The 26,332-nt window shown below is 47.5% G+C and overlaps 1 protein-coding gene across 1 annotated transcript in view; it reads right to left on the minus strand.

The window, feature by feature from the left end:
• Positions 1-18,319, minus strand: part of SLC44A4 (solute carrier family 44 member 4) — a 63,409-nt gene extending 45,090 nt beyond the window's left edge. Inside the window, exons 1-2 of the mRNA XM_081182235.1 lie at positions 18,153-18,319; positions 583-631 (exon numbers count right to left, since the gene is read on the minus strand). Coding sequence (XP_081038361.1) covers positions 583-631; positions 18,153-18,180 — 77 coding nt within the window. The 5' untranslated portion in view covers positions 18,181-18,319. The remainder of the gene's footprint in view (positions 1-582; positions 632-18,152) is intronic.
• Positions 18,320-26,332: the final 8,013 nt, after the last annotated feature.

Genomic DNA, 26,332 nt, shown 5'->3' on the forward strand with positions numbered 1-26,332 from the left:
GTGCACACAAAAGCTCATACCAACAACAAACTTAGTTGGTCTCTAAGATGCTACTGGAAGGAAATTTTTTATTTTGTTTTGACTACCTCACAGGGTGGTTGTGAGGAAGAAATGAGGAAGGGGGACAACCATGAACGAGCCCCTCGGAGGAAAAGACGGGATATAAACACAATCAAATAAATGGAAGGGAAATTTTTCAGTTTTATTCACACTTTCCCCTAATTTATGTGTTTTTTTTATAAGCATTGATTGGAAAAGAGCATCATAACATTCGGGTAAGGGAGAACTGTGCAAAATGGCTGCGTTTCAGTTCCCGTATTGTTTCAGAAAGGGTCAGTTGGATAGACCTAGCTGCAAATGTAATAATAATAATAATAATAATAATAATCCCACATTCCTAGTCAGGGGTGACGGTAGCTGTCATCTGGCAACATCTGAAGGGCTACAGGTTTCCTGCAGTTGGAACCTAAGCCTGCCCATTCTCCTCTTAGGCCTCCTTGCCTCCCAGCCGCTTTCAAAGACACCACACAAGTACTCCAGATTGCAGCCAATTCACCTGCCCATGCGCAAAGCGTTTCTTACCTATTTTTGATGGGGCCGTGGAAAGTCGGGTCATGTTTCAACTTGTCCCCTGGTGAGAGAGAGATGGGGGTGGGTAAATCGAGGACAGAAGGAAATATCTACTATGTCCCAGCAAGAAATGTGGAGGCTTTGAAATCATAGAACTGTAGAGTTGGATGGATGGGACTCCCAGGGTTCATCCAGTCCACCCCCTGCAATGCAGGAATCCTTTTGCCCAACGTGGGACTCGAACCCACATCCCTGAGATCCAGAGCCTCATGCTCTACCAACGGAGCCATCCATGGGTTTATATAGGTTTTACTGTTCGGACCCAGAGCCACGGCAAAGCCTTTGGAGCAAATTTCTTTCCCCTCACCAAGTCAGTTATAGAAAAGTATTTAATTTTACAATTAACATTTGTAAAACAGCCTGAAGCATTTTTGTTAAGGATTGTAGGGAAAGACCTACCAAGGAAACTGAAAAAACATCTTTATGTACGCGACAACGGCGGCAAGAGTCTTAATAGCACAAGGATGGAAGAATGAGGAAATCCCGACCAAAGAACTGTGGCAAGAGAAATTGATGAACTATGTGGAATTGGCGAAATTGACACACAAATTACGTGATAAGGACAACTTTGACCTTAAAGAAGAATGGGAACCTTTTACAAAGTACTTAAAGAAACAACAAAATGAACTGGACTCCTTGGCAGGTTTTGAATAAACATACACAAACTTTTTATTGGTAACATATAGATAGATAAATTAAGGATCTTTACAATTTTATAATATGCAGAGAATAATATGTGCTGAAAAACCAGAGAGAGGAGATGGGGGAAGTCCGGGGAGGGGAGGGTGGGTTTTTCTTTTGGGGAGGAGGGGGGAGAGGAAAAAATGGGGGGGGGGAATGAGGATGGTGTATTTTGGATAAACTGTTACCATATTTTTCGCTCTATAGGACGCACCATGTTTTAGAGGGGGAGAACAAGGAAAAAAAATTCTCCCCCTCTCTGCTCAGCACCCCTTCAGCGAAGCGGCAGGAAAAACGGAGCCCCTTCCATTTCTCCTCCTGCTTGGCTGAAGGGGCGCTGCACAGCTCTCCCTCTCTACTGAAGGCAGGAGAGTCTTGCTCTCCTGGCTTCAGCGAAAGCAACGCGAAGCCTCCGGAGCGCAGAGGTAGCGCTCCCTCTGTGCTTCGGAGGCTTCGCATTGCTATCGCTGAAGCCAAGGAGCCTGCATTCGCTCCATAGGACGCACACACATTTCCCCTTAATTTTTGGAGGGGGGAAAGTGCGTCCTATAGAGCGAAAAATACGGTATGCTGAAATTCTTAATAAAAATATATTTAAAAAAGAAAGAAAAGTATTTCTCAAAAGGTATGAATCCCAATCAGCTGTGCTTTATTCACTGACTGCCTGGCCTTCCCCAAAGGACCCTCCCAGGGGCTGGAGGCAGCATAACAGCACAGAAGGCAGCCCTAGAGCAGCTTGCCATTCTGCAACAAGAGCAGAACTTTAGCAGGCAGTCTGATTTCATGTAAACTGGAAAACTGGCTCCCTCCTTCGAGGAGAAACTAGCCAAGTTGCCGCAACCAGCTGCTTCCAGAAGGTGGATGTTTTTTTATTCAAGCCAAGGAGCTGCCACTGCGTGGCTGCCGCCCTGCCATAAGCCTCCTGGGCTAGCGGCCGGCCTGTTATGCGATGCAATAGGATGCAACAAAGACTGGTTGGTAAGCAACCACAGTCTTCCCTGAATGTCCAGAGTCCCTTGTTGGTTGTACAACCCAGGCAACTCGAGAAGCGTCTTCTCCAGATTATATGCTTGCCTTATTTCCCCCAGTGTCAAATTGCCATGCAAATATGGCCCGATGGAAGGATTGCTTCCTTCTGCCTCACTGGGAGCGTGATCTTTTTATTCAAACTAAGGCCCGGGGGCCAGATCCGGCCCAATTGCCTTCTAAATCTGGCCCGCGGACGATCCGGGAATCAGCGTGTTTTTACATGAGTAGAATGTGTCCTTTTATTTAAAATGCACCTCCGGGTTATTTGTGAGGCAAAGGAATTGGTTCACTATTATTTTTTTCAAAATACAGTTTCGGGTTGTGAATGTGATCCGTGCGGGATGCACGTTCACAACCTGCAGCATCTGCAACCCGCAGTGGCGCGTCTGCGCACGCACAGGTTGCGATTCGGCGCTTCTGTGCATGTGCAAAGCGCGATTTAGTGCTTCTGCGAATGTGCGACCACCGAAACCCGGAAGTAACCTGTTCCGGTACTTCTGGATTTCAGCGGTCTGCAGCCCAAAAAACCCCAAGCGGCTGAAGCGCCTGTAAGCAGAGGTATGACTGTATAGTCTGGCCCCTCACAAGGACCAACCCCCTGCTGAAAAAGTTTGCTGTGTTCTCATTTCACATTTTTGTGTTGTGAACTGCCCTGGGATCCTTGGATGAAGGGTGTTATACGAATGTAATAAATAAATAATAGCAATAAAATCCACCCCCCTCCCCAAGCATTCAGGAATCCCTCAGTTTCTATAAGGGGTCAGCAAACTTTTCCAGCAGGGGGCTGGTCTACTGTCCCTTAGACCTTGTGGGGGGCCGGACTATATTTTTTGTGGGGGAAATGATGCAAGAGCACCATGAGCCCTGGTGGCTGCTTACCTGTGTCTTGTGAGCGGCAAGGGCTGGCGGCGGCGGAGGGACGATGAGTGGTGCACGAAAGGGCTCCGGAGAGGGGCTGCTTAAAATGGCCACCGCTCAGGCGCTGCTGCTACTGGCACCAACAAAGCCCAGCCCCCTTCCTCCTCTAGGCAGGGCAGGGAGAAGCCAGGAGGAGGGAGGGAGGAGGCGCCGCCGCCGCCATTGAGAGGGAGACAGAGGGAGAGGGAAAGAATGCGCATGCTGGCGATCCACACAGCGATTCCCGAACCGTCAGTGGGCCAGATCCAGAAGGCAATTGGGCCTGATCCGGCACGCGGGCCTCAGTTTGCCGACCCAGGCTATAAGGCTTCTGGGCACAGAGAATCTTACAATAGATTGTTGTTGTTTAGTTGTTTAGTCGTGTCCGACTCTACGTGACCCCATGGACCAGAGCACGCCAGGCACTCCTGTCTTCCACTGCCTCCCGCAGTTTGGTCAAACTCATGCTGGTAGCTTCGAGAACACTGTCCAACCATCTCGTCCTCTGTCGTCCCCTTCTCCTTGTGCCCTCCATCTTTCCCAACATCAGGGTCTTTTCCGGGGAGTCTTCTCTTCTCATGAGGTGGCCAAAGTATTGGAGCCTCAGCTTCACAGATACCCACCCCTAATCTGCAGGGAAGTATTTTCACAGCCAAGCCAAACCTCACTGGGAATGATCCAGTTGCCTGTAGGAAACTCAAGCAGGACCCTAGGACAAGAGCACTCTACCTGCCTGAGACCTGGTCTGAACAAAGACATTGGATTCTTATCTCATTATACATGACTAAGCCATGTTTCACCTTCTCACCCCTTGCCTTTTCCTGTAAGACCTATTGCAGTTGTTAAGAGTCGTCAACAGGCTCATCTCAGCTATCTGCCAATCTCCCATTCCCACCACCCTTCTGAGTAATACCCCTCCCCACCTTCTCACTATATAGAAGGATCTGGCAACTTCTGTTTCAGTGTATCTGAAGAAGTGAGCATGCACACAAAAGCTCATACCAAGAACTAACTTAGTTGGTCTTTAAGGTGCTACTGGAAGGAATTTTTTTATTTTTTTTCTACCTGCCTGAGGTTTCCAGCAAGTGGTGCTCACAGACGTTACTGCCTCGGACTGTGGAGGCAGAGAAAAGCCTTCATGGCTATTATTCATTGACAGCTATATCCTCTGAGAAAGACCCAGGGCCTGGAATTGTCCGGTCTCCTAAGTAGATGGAGCAGAATTTGGGCCATGCCCGTCACTTGGAGGAGTTCAATGGCAGTGCTGATAGCGAAGCTATTAGATTCAATTAGCAAGAGATAAGCAAGGGAGAGCTGTAAAACTCAAACCAGGAAATAGCCACTGTAACCCGAGCCACGGAGTGCATCAGGTGCAAGAAAAGACTATAGCAGCCGCTGATGTGGAATACAAAAACATCACAGAAAACAAGCTTCTTCCCCGGAATGACCATAACCCTCAGGTATTGGCTGAGCACCTGGGGTCTTTTGCATATAGCACACACACCTGGGCATTTTCATTTTGGCACTGTGCCAAACTTGGAAGCTGATACCCACATGCAAACGTTCAATGCTCCAGTCGCATCTTGCCATCCACAAATCACCTGCAAGGACTGCTGCCAGTGGTGTCCCCTTAACCCAGGGGTCAGAAAACTTTTTCAGCAGAGAGCCGGTCCACTGCCCCTCAGACCTTGTTGGGGGCCAGACTATATTTTGAAAAAATAATAATGAACGAATTCCTATGCGCCACAAATAACCCAGAGATTTGTTGTTGTTTAGTTGTGTCCGACTTTTCGTGACCCCATGGACCCGAGCATGCCAGGCACTCCTGTCTTCCACTGCCTCCCGCAGTTTGGTCAAACTCACGCTGGTAGCTTCGAGAACACTGTCCAACCATCTCGTCCTCTGCCGTCCCCTTCTCCTTGTGCCCTCCATCTTTCCCAACATCAGGGTCTTTTCCAGGGAGTCTTCTCTTCTCATGAGGTGGCCAAAGTATTGGAGCCTCAGCTTCAGGATCTGTCCTTCCAGTGAGCACTCAGGGCTGATTTCCTTAAGAATGGATAGGTTTGATCTTCTTGCAGTCCATGGGACTCTCAAGAGTCTCCTCCAGCACCAGAATTCAAAAGCATCAATTCTTCGGCATTCAGCCTTTTTTATGGTCCGGCTCTCACTTCCATCCATCACTACTGGGAAAACCATAGCTTTAACTATACGGACCTTTGTTGGCAAGGTGATGTCTCTAACCCAGAGATGCATTTTACATAAATGGACACATTCTACTCATGTAAAAACACGCTGATTCCCGCACTGTCCGTGGGCCGGATTGAGAAGGCGATTAGGCTGGATCTGGCCCCCCGGGCCTTAGTTTGCCTACCCATGCCTTAACCTCTCTGCAGCATAGGAAAAGGATGACTCCCTGGTGTGGGCTCTCAATAGGTGTGGAGTTATATTCATTTATTTTAAGTGGTTTTCTAATACACTTTTCAGGGCGCATAGCCCTCCCAAAGACGGATCGCAACACATAAAAACATCACTGATAAATACGAGAAGCTCCAACATCAAAACCATCGGCTAAGGCTAAGCAGGCTAAGCACTGGCTGGCAGCAGCTCTCCAGGGTTTCAGGTGCCGAGGTTTTCTCCAGCCATAGCTGGAGGCGCCAGGGATCAAAACAGGGGCCTTCCCACAAACAACAATAAAACAAAATAAAATAAATGCCATGGGAAGCCTTCCATGAGATTCTCTGTTCAGCCTTCTCAGTTATATGCCTGGTATGAAGTTCTCCTATTAAGGGCTACACTTTGGATGAAGGGACATTTCTAGGCAGCCTTTGGGGTAGGATCCCATTAGTGATAGATAGATAGATAGATAGATAGATAGATAGATAGATAGATAGATAGATCGTTACTTATACCTCACCCATCTGGCCAGGCCTCCCCAGTCACTCTGGGCAACTCCCAACATAATAAAAACACAATAAAAACTTCGCTAAACAGGGCTGCCTTCACATGTCTTCTAAAAGTCAGATAGTTGCTTATTTCCTTGACATCTGATGGGAGGGCGTTCCACAGGGCAGGCACCACTATCGAGAAGGCCTTCTGCCTGGTTCCCTGTAAACCTCACTTCTCGCAGTGAGGGAACCACCAGAAGGCCCTCAAAGCGGGACCTCAGTATCCAGGCTGAACGATGGGAAGCGCTCCTTCAGGTAGACTGGACCGAGGCCGTTTAGGGCTTTAAAGGTCAGCACCAATGCTTTGAATTGTGCTCGGAAACGTACTGGGAGCCAATGTAGGTCTTTCAGGACTGGTGTTGTATTAGGGCAGTGGAGTCCAAACTTTTTTCAAAGAGGGCCGGATTTGATGAAGTGAAGGGCCGTGAGGGCCGACCAAAGGGCCAACCACAATTTTTGAGCTTTTTGTATGATTGACGTTGTTGAGCTTTTTAGGGTTGAGGTTTTTTTTAGGATTTTACCGCAGGAAATAAACTGCCACAGGGGCCGGATTAAACCGACCAGAGAGCTGGATTAGGTCCCCGAAACGGACTTTGGACATGCCTGTATTAGGGCTTGCACACACACACACACACACACACACACACACACACAGTAGCCGCAATCTGTAGTAATCCTTTGCAAAGAGGTAAAGGGCCCCTTCCCTCATGGTAAACACAGAAGCAGGGAGGTTCTCTTCACAGAAAGCGCATAAGGGAAACAGTTGCCTCCACCCAGGAAGCATAGAAGGAAATCCCACAAATCTCTCACAAGGAGATTTGAACACTTTGAAGCCAAAATCCGGGACGCCATCTTCCCAGACGCCATGTTTTGATTTTTTTTAAATCACAAGATAAACAAAGAGTCAATTCCAACTTGCACGGTGTGGTTTACTGCCAGTTTCCTTCTGACCCCCACCCCATGCTGACTTTAAGGGCAGCCCCACATGTGGCATGTTGTAGTAGTCAATACAGGCAGGATTGGATTGTAAGCCCCACCAATTCAAGCCCCCCCTTCCCCCCCCAAGACTTACCCCTTGACCTGCAATTGCCCTGCGCAACTCCAGCACACTGCATTTACCATATAAATCATAGTAATTACAAGGCGGCAAGAGGAATGCTATGGGCGGTCATTAGTTTGCTGTTGACTGCGAGTGCATAAAATGAATGGGTACAGCAGGGCAATGAACGTTCCAGGCTTTCCCTAGAGAGGAAGGCTTTCCCTCTGCAGGCTGCTCAGCATGGGAAACACTCAGATTTCTAGTCCGACAAGTTTGTTGTCAGAGACGTGGCCTGCAGCAGACCGCTCTACAATTCAAGGGCCAATACCTGGTCACCGGTGCATAGATTAAGCCCGGTTCAGCTAAGGACTAAACGCTAGGTTTGTACATTGTAAAGTTCCTCAACTTGTTGTTGATTAGTCGTTTAGTCGTGTCCGACTTTTCGTGACCCCATGGACCAGAGCATGCCAGGCACTCCTGTCTTCCACTGCCTCCCGCAGTTTGGTCAGACTCATGTTTGTAGCTTTGAGAACACTGTCCAACCATCTCGTCCTCTGTCGTCCCCTTCTTCCTGTGCCCTCAATCTTTCCCAAAATCAGGGTCTTTTCCAGGGAGTCTTCTCTTCTCATGAGGTGGCCAAAGTATTGGAGCCTCAGCTTCAGGATCTGTCCTTCCAGTGAGCACTCGGGGCTGATTTCCTTCAGAATGGATAACTTAGAATGCTTAACTTAGATGACTTAAAAAAGGGAGTGTCCAGATTCGTGAAGGACTGAACGCATTCATTCAAGAAAAGCGGGGACATATACAGTGGTATCTCAGGTTACATACGCTTCAGGTTACAGACTCCGCTAACCCAGAAATAGTGCTTCAGGTTAAGAACTTTGCTTCAGGATGAGAACAGAAATTGTGCTCTGGCGGCGCGGCGGCAGCAGGAGGCCCCATTAGCTAAAGTGATGCTTCAGGTTAAAAACAGTTTCAGGTTAAGAACAGACCTCAGGAACGAATTAAGTACTTAACCTGAGGTACCACGGTAATAAAATGGTGGAAGAAAGCGCAACAGCAGGGATCATTCAGTGTGCAGATAAGGGTTAATTCTGCTAGTATTCAAGTCATATAACCAAGAGAGCATAAATATACAAACTAAATAAAGTCTGCTCAGCTATCTGGGGAGACAGGCTGCTATGTTCAGGTCCTGGTTCTGGGCTTTATTTTGGGGCAGGATCCTGGCCTAGGTGGGCCCTCAGACTGAACTACCAGGCTTCTTTTTCATGTGAGGAACCTCAATCTTCCTCCTAGATGACGCCCCGTCTCTCCAAGTCACACCCCTCATATCCTCAAGTATTTTTGCCTGGCTGGAATGTGTCCTCGGACTCCAGGAACAACTCTTGCTCGTATGGATGGAGGAGGCAGAGGGGTGTGTATGTTTAGAAACTAGCTTATAACACAAATGTAAAATTGTTTACATGAGTTTCTATGCCCACTTCTTCCTCTGGCATTTTGGTACACTTTACTTGGCCAGAGAACCGCGCTGCGGAATTTGGAGACACGTGAATTGTAAAGGGTGGCTGTATGTTAGTTTGCTTATAATTTTTGTTAAGTTGTGGGTGAACATATCAGACGACACAGCGATTCTTCAAACAGCTCTTGTTTATTCACAGGCCAGAACAGAACTGAGCTGAAGGGTTCAGCCAGCCTGCTTATATAGAGCTCCACTACAACGCAACTGTAACACTTTCTGTAGCTATCCAATCACTGAACGTCACTTTCAATCCCTTATTTGCATATGTGGACCTGAGTGAAAACTATCTACAGTATCCCCCTGCTGGCCCAGGGTGAGAACCTCAGTACATAACACCTTTGGACAATGCGAACTGCATAGGTTCACCTTTAAGTATATACTGAGTCAAATTTGTCCCTGCTGAGCTTTACTGACAACCAAGCTACCTCACTCTGCCTAGGGGTAGCGCCAGCCAGAGTCAGTATAGTCATAGCTCGGTTCTCTAACGCTTTGTGACTCAAACGTTTTGGCTCCTGAATGTTTGCAAACATTTTTGGAAGCTGAACGTCTGACACAGCTTCCGATTGAGTGCAGGAAGCTCCTGCGGTCAATTGGAAGCCGTGCCTTGGTTTTCAAACGTTTTCAGAAGTCGAAACCTTGGTTTGCTGTCAGGCCCATTGTCCCAACCTGCTTTGAGAATCCCTTTGAAAAACATATTTTGGTTCTGAATAGCCTCAGCTAGGTCTAGTCACCATTTGAATTTTCCATAATACAGCAGTACCTCGGGTTAAGTACTTAATTCGTTCTGGAGGTCCGTACTTAACCTGAAACTGTTCTTAACCTGAAGCACCACTTTAGCTAATGGGGCCTCCCGCTGCTGCTGCGCCGCTGGAGCATGATTTCTGTTCTCATCCTGAAGCAAAGTTCTTAACCTGAAGCACTATTTCTGGGTTAGCGGAGTCTGTAACCTGAAGCGTATGTAACCCGAGGTACCACTGTATGGGTAGGGTTGCCTTAGTCTGAAGAGCAAAAAAAGAGGACACATTCGCCAACTTCTACTTTTAACTATGGATCGCTATGACCACTCTCCTTTTACATGCGCATGAAAAACAGGATGCGTCCTGGGAAAAGAGGACAGGGGGCAACCCTAAATGAGCTCCAGGGCACAGATGATAAATCAAGATGGCGGCTACACGCAGCTCCCTGCTGCTGGGGCCCTCTGCTTTGAGGGCCCTGACCTTCAAACCTACATCTGTCCCTGAGCAGTTTTAAATGGCTGCCTTGAGGGATGCTCAAGTGTTTTATGGCTGGGGAGTGCGTCCCTAAGGTCCGAAGGCCATTCACAGTAATGGAGCCTCACCCTGAACATTCCTGGAGAGAAAGAGATCAAGAAACATCCTTTGCTTTCAGGCCAGAATTGCTCTCGGCTTGTCCTCAGGACGTTGTTGGCATGAGGAGCAGCATACATTTGGATGGTTAGGGTCTGCATAATCCGGTTTATGACAAGAGATATAACTTTCAGGAAAGCCTCTCTCAAGCCATAACGCCATCAACTTTCATGGAACCATGGAACCCAACAGTGAGTGCAAAAGTAGACTGGGACCTGTTTTTAGATCTCCGCGCAATTGGCGGTCCATCGCCAAGGGGTTCTGCTTCCTGGACATTTAACAAAAGCAACAAGAAAAAGACACCATTTCCTCTCAACTCACAGCTGCATCCGCCAAACACGTTTCGCTTAAGAGTAGACCTACTTAAATTAATGTGCCCAAGTTGGTCATATCATACAGTGGCGACTGGTAAGTGAAAAGGCAGCAGAACCAACAGGAGACCCTCCAAGTGTCTCTATTTTCCAGTTTCTGGTTTTATCCCGCTTTTCCTTAAAGGTAAAGGGACCCATGACCATTAGGTCCAGTCGTGGCCGACTCTGGGGTTGCGGCGCTCATCTCGCTTTATTGGCCGAGGGAGCCGGCGTACAGCTTCCGGGTCATGTGGTCAGCATGACTAAGCCGCTTCTGGAGAACCAGAGCAGCGCACGGAAATGCCGTTTACCTTCCTGCCGGAGTGGTACCTATTGATCTACTTGCACTTTGACGTGCTTTCGAACTGCTAGGTTGGAAGGAGCAGGGACCGAGCGACGGGAGCTCACCCTGTCATGGGGATTCAAACCGCCAACCTTCTGATCAGCAAGTCCTAGGCTCTGTGGTTTAACCCACAGTGTCCCCCACTTTTCCTTAGGACATCCCTTATTATCATGAAAGAAATGTTGGAGGGTGTGGGGTTATGCAAGGAGATAAGTAATTATACAAGCTTTGGAAGACAACTGAAGGCTGTACAGGGAAGTTTTCTTTTTATGTTTAATGTTTTTATTATGTTTTTATATATGTTGGAAGCTGCCCAGAATGACTGGAGACAACCCAGTCAGATGAACTGGGTACAAATAATAAAAAGATTATTGTTGTTATAAGAATTTTAAGGTCTCAAATATAGAAAATTCATAAATGCACACATATGAAAATATATGAACCATGTGTCTGAAATAGTATGGGAGAGCAATCCTGAAGCCATTTTGACTATCCCAACAACCTCAAATATTCCTCTGCAGTAAGGGAAGCAAATGGGGAAAGTCTTCCCATTGTCATTTTGGTGGCAAATCCTGTCGTAAGGGCGTGTACAGTGGTACCTCGCAAGACGAATGCCTCGCAAGACAAAAAACTCGCTAGACGAAAGGTTTTTTCGTCCGCGATTTGCCTCACAAGACGAATTTCCCTATGGGCTTGCTTCGCAAGACGAAAACGTCTTGCGACTTTGTTAAGCCGTTTAAACCGTGCTTCGCAAGACGGAAAATTCGCTAGACGGCAAAAATTGCGGAACGAATTAATTTCGTCTTGCGGGGCACCACTGTATTTGTGTATGAATAGGGTGAGCCTGTGACCTGGATTCAGGAACTAAAGTATTAACGATCACAAAAGAATGGCCAGACTGCCCAGGTAATGCAACCAGTGACTATTATCAGGTATCCTGACAAACAGAATTTCAGCTGTAGACTGCCTCCTTCTGTTACGTATGTATGATTTTTTTTGGAGGGGGTCTTGGGCTACAGGGTGGGCAATTTCAAAAGCCTATATAGGGGCTTGTGCACCATCGTTCAGGGTTCTCCTCCCTCCTGCCTGGGGTGAGTGGGGACCCTGTTGCAACAGTTCCTTTAATAAAGATCAGGCTTACTAGCCGCTTTGCTTCTCAATCTATTCTGGTTGGCCTATGTTATTTCTCATACCAATAGGGAACCCACTTAAGGACTCTACAGTGGTACCTTAGGTTAAGAACTTAATTCATTCCGGAGGTCCGTTCTTAACCTGAAACTGTTCTTAACCTGAGGTACCACTTTAGCTAATGGGGCCTCCTGTGGCCGCCGCAGGATTTCTGTTCTCATCCTGAGGTAAAGTTCTTAACCTGAGGTACCACTTCCGGGTTAGCAGAGTCTGTAACCTGAAGCGTTTGTAACCCGAGGTGCCACTGCATATGTGCTCTGGAATACTCCATAAGGGAAATGGAGTAGTTTTGCTTATAACATTGTTATTATGGAATACGTCCCTATTGTCATTGGATAAATGTTGGGCCATAAAGAAGGCTGATCGCCGAAGAATTTATGCTTTTGAATTATGGTGCTGGAGGAGACTCTTGAGAGTCCCATGGACTGCAAGAAGATCAAGCCTATCCATTCTGAAGGAAATCAGCTCTGAGTGCTCACTGGAAGGACAGATCCTGAAGCTGAGGCTCCAAAACTTTGGCCACCTCATGAGAAGAGAAGACTCCCTGGAAAAGACCCTGATGTTGGGAAAGATGGAGGGCACAAGGAGAAGGGGACGACAGAGGGCGAGATGGTTGGACAGTGTTCTCGAAGCTACCAACATGAGTTTGACCAAACTGCGGGAGGTAGTGGAAGACAGGAGTGCCTGGCGTGCTCTGGTCCATGGGGTCACGAAAAGTCGGACACGACTAAATGACTAAACAACAACAACAAATGTTGGAGGGTATGCAACAGTGGCTGGAGCCAGAGCCATTGCCAGGTCAGAGCCAACTCCTTATTCCGCCTCCACCGTCCCCTTGAACACTCGGCTTTTCCCCTTGCGGAACTTAGCAAGGAGGACAATGGAAGGATAGAAAAGCATTAAATAAACAAGTGTGACAACACCAAGCGGAAACAGTGTAGTACACCTTTAAAAAGGCTTGGGTTTCCTCATACCAAACCGCTCTGGCCATGCATCTGACTGGCAATGTTTCCCCATAAGAACCACAAAAGCAGTGATCCAATTCCTTCCTGCTTGCTTCTGCATTTATTTAAGTACAGCATTTGCTTAGGGTGTCTTCACAGTTTCAGGTATTTTGCAGGAGCGAGCCAAGCGCATACAGGAGGTTTAAGTTGGTGCATTTAAAGCACTCTATCCCCCTAGTGAAACAAATCCCCCCAAAAGTGCAAAAGGTAGACTTTTTGCAGTTTGGAACATGGCAGGGAAATCCACTGTGAAGTGTGGAACAGGTGAATGAGTAGCAAGGAGATGCATGAATGCTCCTTGCCATATAACCGCCCTGTGAACAAACTGGAACAAATGCTCAACAATTGCTGTGCATCATCGAGGCACCGCATAAGCTTTGTGCAAGCCAATCAGGAGGAATGCTAAATAATTGAATTGTCAGGAGGAGGAGGAGATCTGACGCTCCCTGTTCATTGATGGCGATGTGGCAGGTGCAAATCGCCATGTTACCCTGGTGTGTTTTGTGTCTGGGTTGCAAGAAAGGTGAAGTCCCTCTATTTTTAATGGGCAATATTTTATTCTGAGGCATTCTGTTCCCAAAGGTCCAGAGATTCAGAGCTATAAAACTTAACTCTAAATAACATGGGGTACAATAAAGAAGAAGGTACCTCTGAGCCCGTGCAGAGTCTCTACCTCATCTCACTGAGAGATCACAGCTGGTCATCATATTTCAGGTTTTCAGAATAGTGTGTGGGGGGGAGAGAGGGAGAAATTTCTCCCAATATAAGTACTCAGGTGTCACCTAGTGAAGTTGTTTGTCAGTAGATTTGAGGAGGACATAAAATAAGGGTGGTTTTTTCCACACGGTGCACAAATTCCTGTGGAACTCACTGCCACAAGCTGTGGCAATGACTACTGCCTTTAGGCAACTTAACCCCTATCAATAAAGCTCCAGAGAGAAACTGGAGAAACTACCATCTACAGAAACACCGGAATTCCCTGCCTTTTGATATCTGGCAGGCATCTTCACTGTACGCTTTTCAGTACCTGCTTAAAACAACTTAGCCCATATATTATTATTTTATTATCATTTTTATTCACTGTTTTTTAAAAATTTAATTTGTATCCTGTCCTTCATCCGAAGATCTCAGTGTGGTTCACAACAGCAAAATTCGACATGAGAATCCAAAATAAATAATAAAACAAAAACAAACCATGTTGACACGTTTTAATCTCCTTTTTTGTTCATTGCTGGTTTTAATTGCTCTTCAAATGTTTTTAAACTGCTTGTTTTCAACTGCTTTTTGTTGATAACGCCAATATTTCTGGTAAACTAACCGGAAGTATTTGTTACGTTCCAGCATGTATATACATGTAGTTAAATAAAACAAAAATCAAAGCTAGCTTATCTCCTGCTTCCATTTAAAGAGAGTTTTGTTCCCTGAAGCAGGAAACTGCCCTTTCCATAACAACCTTGACTGACTTTATCGTTTGCCTGCGAAAGGCTGCTGCACTTCCTTGTCTCAGTCTGGACTGAGGTGAGCAAATATCCGCCTTATTCACCTTTTAGATCTTGTTCAGCTACACACCCTCCTGGATAAACACTCCAGCCTTTTGCCTTAGGACCACTGCCTGCCCCAACACCCCCCCCCCCACAAGATCCAGGATACCACCCCTCCCCCGAGAGTCATTTAGTCCAACCCCATCTTTTACCCAGCACAGAACTCGAACCCACAACCCTGAGATTAAGAGTCTCATGCTCTGCCGAATGAAAGTTTTTAAGGCCTCTAAAGTTACTTTACAGCAGGGGCCAGCAACCTTTTCCAGCCGTGGGTCGGTCCACCGTCCCTCAGACCATGTGGTGAGCCGGACTATATTTTGAAAATAATAATAATGAACAAATTCCTATGCCCCACAAATAACCCAGAGATGCATTTTAAATAAAAGGACACATTCTACTCATGTAAAATGCTGGTTCCCGGCCCGTCCGCGGGCCGGATTGAGAAGGCAAATGGGCCGCATCCAGCCCCCGGGCCTTAGGTTGCCTACCCCTGCTTTACAGGATGAGTAAAACACTTTGCAGGAAAAGTGCAAGATAACCATTGCTGGGATGTAACCCTCACCCGAACCTCCACCACAAACCTACCAGGATGGATTGCTCAGCAAACAGGTCTTTTGGAAGTTCCCCAAAATTCCTCCAGACTCGCAGCCTTTCTCAACCTGTGGGTCCCCAGATGTTGTTGAACTACAACTCCCACCACCCCTAGCTAGCAAGGCCAGAGCTCAGGGATTATGGGAGTTGTAGTCCAACAACATCTGGGTCCCACAATTTGAGAACCGCTGCTCCAGAGGAAAGAAAGGAAAGGCACACAAGGAGGGAGAGATGCTAGCATTATGCCCTATGCCCCCCCCCACCCCCACGGCTCTTGGCCTATTCTCTGAACTCTGATCCCAAGACGACGACCAAAAGTTAGGAAGATATATAAATGATTCCTTCAAAATGACTCTCCTGTTTATTGTTTGCCTGCTTACATTCAGAGTGAGCTGTCCACTCTCTCACTTCCTGGTTTCCTCCTTCCAAGTGACAACGGAAAGACCTGCATTTCTCCACCAAAACATTAGTGTTTGCCAAGGGGGTGTTTGCCAAAATGCACCCAAAATCATTATTTATAGGAATGGCTATGCTGCCCTCACACTATAAATTCCAAGGACGGTTTCGAGGAAGGGAAAGCTATGATAGAGGCATTTGTGGAATCCAGGATCAGGAAGGAGCCTGAAGTGGATAACTTCAACTCGCAATATTGTGTAAGTGTTTTACAGCCAGTAACCACGCAACTGGTGTTAAACGTTTAGCTATTATGCCTTGAAACAACTTATGATGTAGACTGTTGATTTCCTGGAGTAGCTGTTTATTTGCTAACTTTATACACACAGCCTGACACTCTACTCTCTTTTCATTAACAGAAGGCGACTCAGCAAGAGATATAATGTTAAAATAATTAACATTATTGTAATTGAGTACAGCAATTGATCAGAAGGTTGGCGGTTCAAATCCCCGCGATGGGGTGAGCTCCCGTTGCTTGGTTCGAAAGCACGTCAAAGTGCAAGTAGATAAATAGGTACCGCTCCGGCGGGAAGGTAAACGGCATTTCTGTGTGCTGCTCTGGTTCACCAGAAGTGGCTTAGTCATGCTGGCCACATGACCCGGAAGCTGTACGCCGGCTCCCTCGGCCAGTAAAGCGAGATGATAAATAAAGCTAGGTTGGCAGGAGCAGGGACCAAGCAACGGGAGCTCACCCCGTCGCAGGGATTCAAACTGCTGATTGGCAAGTCCTAGGTTCTGTGGTTTAACCCACAGAACCAAACAGGGAGAGTAAATTGTGACGGTCCCTTAACTATCTCCATGGTTGTGAAAGTTTGTGCAGCAATAAGAGAGGGAGCTACAAATCAGGAAGAGCCCACCCTGTAGTTAAAAATCTTACCTCTTGCTATGAAGTCAAAGCCTTTGGCAAGTTTCCACCTTTCTGGGTCTCAGCTTCCCACCTGAAACACTAGCCTCCCTCGCAAGGTTGTTGTAAGCGTCACCTAGACGGCATTCTGTTGAGTGTTCTAAAGCGCTATAAAAATGCTACTTATTTTTTTAGCTGCTTTGTTCTTGGGAGCCAGACTCCTGGTCAACCTAAGTCCAGAGCTGTCTGTTCTGGCTGGAGGGAGTCGCTCTCTGGGGTTTCGGATCCCGGCTATTTGGTTCTTTCAGCTGAAGATATATGGGATTGAACCAGGGATCCTCTTGCAGGAAAAGCATTCCCTCTACCAATGCGCCTTCACACACCGCTAAAGGCTACATTCGTGTTTCCTAAGCTTTGGTCTCCAGCTGTTTTTGGACTACAGTTCCCACCATCCCTGACCGCTAGTCCTGCTAGCTAGGGATGATGGGAGTTGTAGTCCAAAAACAGCTGGAGACCCAAGTTTGGCAAAACTTTTATTCCATCATGTAGCCCAGAGTATCTCAGAGTATTTTAATCCATTTTCTTTTCCCACCCACTGCAGTTTAGAAGCAGAACCAAGTTTAAATGTCCCCTAAGCCTGAGGACGTTTATCTGAACTGAGCACATTACCCCTCGCCTGTGCTAACACAATCATTCCCCTCCCCTTTTGTCAAACGCTTGATTTTAATCTCCTCGGGGCAGGGAACTTCTCACGCGCCACTGACAGCACTGTACAAATAAAATATATCAACCATGCATGCAAAAAACGAGATCCGATACTCCCTCTCCAAACATGCAAACACACATCCCTGGACCCTGGAACCGGCTTGAGCTGAATCCGACCCAAAGAGCCCGTAACAAGGAAGTGGGTTTTCCATTTACTCCTCCGGACCAATTAAATGCATAAAATAAAACATCCACGTGAGCCCAGCTTGTCTCAGCTAACTCCCCACCAAAAACAAAAGGGCACGTGTCATTTGCTGATTTGTGTTCAAGTTTCTGAAACCCACCCAAAAGTGTTTCCTACTTTCTCCCCCTTGCCCATCCCAAGTGGCCCAACACATCCGGCGCGAAAGCCTCTCCCAAAATGCTGTGTTCCCCTTTCAAAGCCACCAAAGTCACCATCCTCCGAAACCATTTCCTGATCGAAGGCAAATACATCCCCCCTCCGCCCCTCAGATCTCAGAAATGGTGGGTGAGGGGCATTTGCGTAGCCAGAGGGGCAGGGGCATGGCAGCTGCCCCCACCCACTCTTAATCAAGTAAATAAATAAAAAATACTTAGGGTAGAAATTGTAGAAAGATTTTTTTCTGAGCACTTGGGGTCGAAAGAAAGTAATTTACAACTGTTGTGCAGACCTTTCATTCCGATTGAGCCAGGCAGAGAGAGGATGACGACAGGTGGGTGTCCCGCCCCTCCCTTAACATAAATCCTGGCTGTGCCCAGGTGAAAAAAGAACAGAGAATTGGGGCTTTGGGTGTCCCCCGTCCCCCGACACACTCCACTTTCAATCCCAACTTCCCACCCTCACCTGCCCCCCATCCTGCATCCCAGACACTCCACGCGCGCTCACACAAAGCCGATTTATCCAGATTTAAAAAGGGGGGTCTCCCCCTCTGCCAACCACCATCACAACACCCCCGAGTCCTGAAGCTTGGGGACCACCGACTCCCCCCCCCACAATGGACTCACCATAGGGGCTGACGGCTTGGCTCCCCATGGCCCAGGGTCGCCACCTGATCCCAGGACTGTGCAAGGACGGCGGCGAATGCTTCGAAAAGGAGATTCTGATCTGGAACCTGTTGCTTAGCAGTTGCCTGCCAGCCTCCCTCCTCCCGCTTTGACATCACCGCCGCCCTGCCTGGCGCTGGAGAGACACACCTGCTGGCTGCGCTCACCTGCCTCTCAGCCCGGCCACGCCCCCTGCCCGCGCGGACACGCCCACGCCACGCCCCCTCCCGCCGGCCGCGAGGCGCCTTGACCCGGCCAGAGGCTGGACGCCATCTCCTCCACCCTCCTCCTCCCCTCCTCTCTCGTTGCACTTCGGGAAGCCACCCTGATTTTCAGCCTCATTCCACGTGCTCCAAAGTTTTCCCGAAGAGAAGGGAAAAAAAAACTCGGAACCTCAACATTGGGGATCGGCCCCCCTCCCCCCACCCAAAAAAACCGGGGACAAGGTTTGGCAGCAATTTTGCAGAGAAAAAAACCCGTGTTTTGCAGCAGCCCCCAAACTAATTGATACTCAAACAGGGAGGTATCACCCCAAAAACCAAACATTTTTTTTTTAGTAAGAACGCAATAGGATATCAAACACTAAAAACTCCCCTGAAAAATATTTTTGCAGCATTTTGCAGAGAATATCTCATGTTTTGCGGTGGCTCACAAACTGAGTACAGTGGTACCTCGGGTTAAGAACTTAATTCGTTCTGGAGATCTGTTCGTAACCTGAAACTGTTCTTAACCTGAAGCACTACTTTAGCTAATGGGGCCTCCTGCTGCTGCCGCTGCGCCGCCGCTGCACGATTTCTGTTCTCATCCTGAAGCAAAGTTCTTAACCCGAGGTACTATCTCTGAGTTAGTGGAGTCTGTAACCTGAAGCTCTGTAACCCGAGGTACCACTGTAATAGTCACTCAAACTGATTTGGGGGTTTGTCACTCATTGAAGCTGGATAAAAGCTTCCTTATCCCCAAGCAAAAGAACATCCACAATAACCTTGATCTCCTGGGGTTAAAGGTATACTGAGCTGAGGTGGGTCAGATCCAGAGCCGAAAAGTCAGATGGTCACTCTCCCTCCTCCAAGCAAGGGCTGCCTTTCTTAATTCCCAAAATATGGATCAGGGTCTACTTCGAGGGCACATAGGTGAAGCCAGGATTTGGGTTAGCGGGGCCAGGCTTTTGTGGGGAGGGGAATCTAAGATTTGTATTGATTTTTACTGATGGCTCCCTTGTCCATGTGCAGAAGCCGTTAATATTTCCTGCACCACCAGTGTGCTTAGTGTCCTATTTTTTAAAAGTATTTCTATCCCAGCTTCCTCTAAAGTCACAATCAGGATGAAAAAGAGGAATTAAGGAGAACGAAGATGACCCAAAATATCCAGAAGGTTTGGAATTTGACCTTACCAAGTTGCATAATAAGCAACGCGAGACAGGTCCCTGCTCCCAAGGAACTTACAGTCTCAGTCTGATAGGGAAAAGCAAGCGAAATGTTATAGAAGAAGCAGAGGAGGGGGAGCTTGCCCCCCTCCACAATGTGCACCTCCACATTTATCTGAATGGCAAAGTTAGCTTTCAAAAGCCACTGGAGCCCTGCCAGAAAGAAAAGGCGAAGGGAGAAGTTTGCCAGCTGCAGATTCTCCTCAACAGCGGAGAAAAGCTGGTAACCCTGTTTCCCCTTCTGTGCCACTGTAGAGACACTGGGGGTTACAACATTTCCGTATGTTAGTTGCATCCTCAGCAAAAACCTTGTGAGGTAAGTTAGCCCAACAATTTTGCAACCCTCAACTTGTGTCCGTGTTTGTATCCTGGTCTCTCTCTCCCACAGGTACGAAATCTAATAAATTATTATTATTATTATTATTACTAATAATAATAATACGTGCCCCCTTCATGGATCACTGCCTTGCCGTGGCGAAGGGGCTTGAATAACTCAGAGAAGCTATGAACTATGCCATGCAGGGCCACCCAAGATGGACAGGTCATAGTGGAGAGTTTTGACCAAACGTGATCCACCTGGAGGGGGAACCGGCAAGCCATTCCAGTATCCCTGCCAAGAAAACACTGGACAAAGTTTAAAAAGCAGAGACATCACCTTGCCAACAAAGGTCTGTATAGTTAAAGCTATGGTTTTCCCAGTAGTGATGTATGGAAGTGAGAGCTGGACCATAAAGAAGGCTAATTGCCGAAGAATTGCTGCTTTGGAATTCTGGTGCTGGAGGAGACTCTTGAGAGTCCCATGGACTGCAAGAAGATCAAACCTCTCCATTCTGAAGGAAATCAGCCCTGAGTGCTCACTGGAAGGACAGATCCTGAAGCTGAGGCTCGAATACTTTGGCCACCTCATGAGAAGAGAAGACTCCCTGGAAAAGACCCTGATGTTGGGAAAGATGGAGGGTACAAGTAGAAGGGGACGACAGAGGACGAGATGGTTGGACAGTGTTCTTGAAGCTACCAGCATGAGTTTGACCAAACTGCGGGAGGCAGTGGAAGACAGAAGTGCCTGGCGTGCTCTGCTCCATGGGGTCACGAAGAGTCAGAAACGACTGAACAACTAAACAACAACAAATAATACGGGCACTGTCTGTCTGACCTCAAATGGGAGTTCCACAAAATTGGGCCCATCCACACACAACTCCTGGTGGATACAAGCCCTAATAGTGATTCCCCTGAAAGGCCGCATAGCTCAGTCAGTAGAGCACGAGACTTTTAATCTTGGGGTTGTGGGTTCGAGTCCCATGTTAGGCGAAAGATTCCTGCCTGCATTGCAGGGGGTTGGACTAAATGACCTATGTGGTCCCTTCTATGAAGGCTTCCGTGATCAGGCAGGGATTAAAGGAATTGCTAAGCATCCCGGACTCCAGTTGTTAAAAGGCCATGCAAATCAACGCAATAACTTTGAACCTGGCCTGGGAGCATATGGGCAGTTGGTGCAAATTTTGGAAAATAACCTGAATTATGTGCAGACAACAGTCTGTCCGCATCAACAGTCTAGCAATTTTGCACCTGTTGAAGCCTCTGGACAAGGCCCAAGAGTAGCCGCAGGTAGTTGTTGTTGTTGTTTAGTCGTTTAGTCATGTCCAACTCTTCGTGACCCCATGGACCAGAGCACGCCAGGCACTCCTGTCTTCCACTACCTCCCGCAGTTTGGTCAAACTCATGCTGGTAGCTTTAAGAACACTGTCCAACCATCTCGTCCTCTGTCCTCCTCTTCTCCTTGTGCCCTCCATCTTTCCCAACATCAGGGTCTTTTCCAGGGAGTCTTCTCTTCTCATGACGTGGTCAAAGTATTGGAGCCTCAGCTTCAGGATCTGTCCTTCCAGTGAGCACTCAGGGCTGATTTCCTTAAGAATGGAGAGGTTTGATCTTCTTGCAGTCCATGGGACTCTCAAGAGTCTCCTCCAGCACCATAATTCAAAAGCATCAATTCTTCGGCGATCAGCCTTCTTTATGGTCCAGCTCTCACTTCCATACATTACTACTGGGAAAACCATAGCTTTAACTATACAGACCTTTGTTGGCAAGGTGATGTCTCTGCTTTTTAAGATGCTGTCTAGGTTTGTCATTGCTTTTCTCCCAAGAAGCAGGTTGTACACACTGTTATAAGGGTGTCTCTCAAGTAAAAGGCACACTGAGCCTCCAGTGACAAAAGATGGATCCAGGAGCAGCCCCAAACTCCATTCCTATCCCAAAGAGGCAACTTGGCAACTCGGTCCTGATACAGAAGATTTATTAAATCAGCTTTAATCTGTTTACAAGCTCTCATCAACTAGGGGCAGCAAGGTAAGCAGCGGAAACCAACTTATTCAGGTGAACTCTTCTCTCACAACATACCAGATTTAGGCTCCACCCAAAGGCAAATTAGCTGATGTTTATTGAGAGAACGCAACTAACACCCAGGTTGTTTTGGTTTTTTAAACACAAGGGTGGGTGGGTGTTGGCCTAAGCAGCCAAGGGAGGGAGATGGAGAAACGAGGGGGGTTAACTCTTTCCCTGCCACAGACAACAAAACTGCCTGAAACCGCTATTTGTTTTTGTAATCACAACCCCATTCTTTGAGGAACTTCCTCCACAAAGCAGTTTACGGTCACCAATAAAAACCAGCTCCAGCTCCTATGTCACCTAAATGTACATGGAGCTTGGCATTACGTCAAGCCCATAATAGCCAACTCTTGACACGGACTGTAATCGGTGTTTTTTCCCCTAGAAAAAGAGATGCTGGAACTCACTACGAATGCCTCCCTTGTTCTCTTAGAATGGCAAAGGTGCCCACCTGAGAGGTGCCAGAAACTCAGTTCTGGCGAGTTCTGGCTGAGAAAAAGCCTGGGCCATAATCCTGTAACTCACTTAACCTCAGGGAATACAAGAGGATTTACCTCTGAGAAGACGCAAAACAGGAGGATGCTGGAGATAATTCAAAACAATCTGACCAGGAGATGCATCAAAACAGCCGCCAACTGTGGAGGGCAATTGGGGAGCAAGGCTGGGGTAGCAAATCGCACTCACAGCTCACAGTTCAAGGAAGGGATGTAGTTAAGGAATGAGGAGCCCACCCATTGCAGGCAGAAAGCCCGGTGTTTGTGTGTGGGGTTTTTTGTGTGTGTGTGGTCCAAACCATCACCTCTAGGGAGGTTGAGAAACTTGTCTTCTGCTTGGAACCTTAGCAAGCCCCTAGGCACCGTGTGGGAAGGGCTGGGCTAGCCTAGCCTTTGTTCTGCAACCCAAGATGGCTGTCCATGTAGACAGTACTGAGCAAAATGGACCGGTGGCGTGACTGCAGAAGTCTAGCTTCTACAGTGCTTTTCCATATTGTCATTTTACGTTGTGAACCATCCCGAGATCTACAGGGGACATAGCTGTCAACCGTCCCTTATTTGGCGGGAAAGTCCCAGCTTTCAAAGGAAGCAGCTCCTCTCCCTCCCTCCCTGCCGGCCAGGGAGGAGGGAGGCTCCAACTGTGTTGCTTGGCTGTGTTGCTCACCCAGTAAAGGAGTCTAAGAACGACTGGGGGGGTGGAGCTTGCATGCCTTGTGCCGATCAAATCAGCCGCATTGCCTGGGGACTCGCCTTTGCTCAGCGCTTCCCAGCGAAGAGGTGACGGTGGTTTTCCTTGCTGCATCCCCTTTGCCGGGCTGCTGCGCTGTGGGAACCACCGCTTGAGGCTTCGTTTGGCTGCTGGCTGGGCTTTCTGCTTTTGGCTCAGAGGGGCTCAGAAGTTGAACATACCTGTGTTCTGAAAATCCCTTATTTTGGCTGCTGATCCCTTATTTTCAAATCTGTAAGTTGACAGCTATGACAGGGGATAGGGCAGCATTGCAAATTTAATAAATAATACTAATACATTCTTATGAAGGGAATATGGAGTCAGCAACCTGTGAAAATGGCTCGCAGCCACGTTTTACATATCAGAACACTAAATATCTGTGAGATCACGTACACATGCACACACATGAACCTGCTTCCCTGCAAATTTCCTTTCTTCCTCTGAGAGGCAGGTCTGGATTTTATTCTGGGAAGAGTCTACCTCTTTTATAACCTTTGCTATGTTTCTGTATCATTTGGAATATAGTGCTGTCATGCAATGGGTTGCTGGTTATATTGCTTTTGGCCTGCAATGGCATTGGAATGTATATTGTATCTGTCATTCATTGATACCTTTTAATGATTTACAGTTTGTTTCAGGATGATGACTTTGAAACGCCATAACGTACATGTAATCAAATTATTTGCTAAGTTGTGTTACGATTTTAAATTATTTTGTGTTTGATTGCTGGTGTAATGTGCAGATTTTCATTTCTGCTGTGTTGTGAAATGCTTTGAGCATATTTACATGCAAATGTGGGATGCAAATTCAAATAAATAAATCCAGCCAACATTTAGGGCTGCTTATCTGAATCTGGCCTCCCAGGCTGACACCCTACCTCGCCAGAGTGGTGCATGCTCTAGTTATCTCTCGCTTGGACTACTGCAATGCGCTCTACGTGGGACTACCTTTGCAGGTGACCCGGAAACTGCAATTAATCCAGAATGTGGCAGCTAGATTGGTGACTGGGAGTGGCCGCTGGGACCATATAACACCAGTCCTAAGAGCTCTGCATTGGCTCCCAGTACATTTCCGAGCACAATTCAAAGTGTTGGTGCTGCTTTAAAGCCCTAAACGGCCTCAGTCCTGTATACCTGAAGGAGCGTTTCCACCCCCCATCGTTCAGCCTGGACACTGAGATCCAGCGCTGAGGGCCTTCTGGCGGTTCCCTCAGTGCGAGAAGTGAGGTTACAGGGAACCAGACAGAGGGCCTTCTCAGTAGTGGCGCCCACCCTGTGGAATGCCCTCCCATCAGATGTCAAGGAAATAAGCAGCTATCTTATTTTTAAGAGACATCTGAAGGCAGCCCTGTTTAGGGGAGCTTTAAAAGTTTTAAATATTTAATGCTGTATTGTTTTTAACACTCCATTGGGAGCCGCCCAGAGTGGCTGAGGAAACTCAGCCAGATGGGTGGGGCATCGATAATAATAAAAATGCAGTGTGATGTACCTGTCATTGTTTCTATAAATGGAGACACCGGCAAAGGCCTCTTTATTCTCCCCCTACTCATAACCACACAGACATGCAGAGCAAGAATGGCTTTAGCAAAGGCTTCCCTTTTAATTTTGCCCCTCACCTCTTCTCTGCCATTGAGCTCTGCCTTGGCTGGTGCCAGGAGCAGCCGAGATGCTTCGTGTGAGAGCCAGTTCTTCCTGTCAAAGCCTCTCTTGCTCTTCCCGCTGTGGGATGGGGCTTTGAAGAGTCCTTTGCCCACCTCTAGCTTCCTGCAGGAGGGAGTCAGGGGACAGGGCCAATGCTTGCTGCCCCCTTGTCAAATGAAACTAGGGCCCTCTGTTAAAACTGGGTTGCAGGCACTCCACCTTGGCAGGCCAAAAAATGGCGTCCTCTTCCGTCAACACAAGAGACCTAATGGATGAGGCTGCAAAGGCCTATCTAGACCAACGGCCCTCTCCCCAACTCGTGACTCCTAGCAACTAATATTCAGAGGCAAACTGCTTTGAACAGTGGAGGGAGAACATAGCATTTGTGACTAGTAGCCACTGACCGCCTGATCTGCCACGAATTTGTCTAACCCCACTTGTAAAGCCATCCAGGCTAATGGCCATTGCTACTGTCCATTCCATTATGCGCCGTGTGTGGGGGGAAAATAGTTTCTTTTATCTGCTTTGAAGCTTCCAAACTTCTGCTCCACTGGATGGCCCTGAGTTCTGGAATTGTAATAAAAAATGTAAGGTCTTATATATATATATGTTCATAAATGTACCAACCAAGCATGTACATGGATATGTGGACCAGATGTCGGGAGCAGCACAGGAAGACCGTCCTGAAACCATTTTGACTCCCAAACTGACCAAATGTTTTCTCTGCAAGGAGGGAGGGGGTGAGGGAACCTTCCCATTGTCTCAGGAATTGGGTAATCACCGTCTCAAAGGAATGGCCAGACTACCAGGAAAGGCAATCAGATAAGGCATTATCAGATAACCTGGCAGCATGAAAAACAACAAAATTCAAATTTCTGTTGTAGACCGCCTTTTCTGTGATGTAGGTATGATGTTTGTGGGGGATGGTCTTGGGTTACACCCCTTCTGTGATGAATGTATGATGTATGGAGGGGTGGTCTTGAGCTCCAGGGCAGGGAATTTAAAATGTCTATATAAGGGCAGGCACACCTTGGTTCTGGGTCCTCCTCCTCTCTCCTGCGTGTGAGGGGAGCACACTGTTGCAACAGTTCAATAAAGATCAGGCTTACTAGTTGCTTTGCTTCTCAATATTCTCTGGTTGGCCTCTGTTATTTTCTCCGACCGATGGAGAACCTACAACGGACTTTATAAGGGCTCTTGTGTCCCCATAAGGGAATAAAGGCAGGTTTTGTTTATTACAGAATCCTCTAAGGGACTTTGAGGGATGGGTGGGGATCTTGCTGAGCTTCTGGGATTCTTGGAAGACGTCTGCAAGGTCGTGTAACTACACAGACAAGGCCCTGTCCCCCCCCCCCCCAAAAAAAAATATCCAGAGAGGCACAAAAGACCTGCAAACTAGCATTCAGATGCCTCTTACCCACACAGTCCCCAGCCAGGAATGAGGCAAGAAGGGGGGAAAAACACACCATTGCGGC

The sequence above is a fragment of the Podarcis bocagei genome, assembly GCF_964188305.1.
Source record: "Podarcis bocagei genome assembly, chromosome: 2".
Taxonomy (NCBI): domain Eukaryota; kingdom Metazoa; phylum Chordata; class Lepidosauria; order Squamata; family Lacertidae; genus Podarcis; species Podarcis bocagei.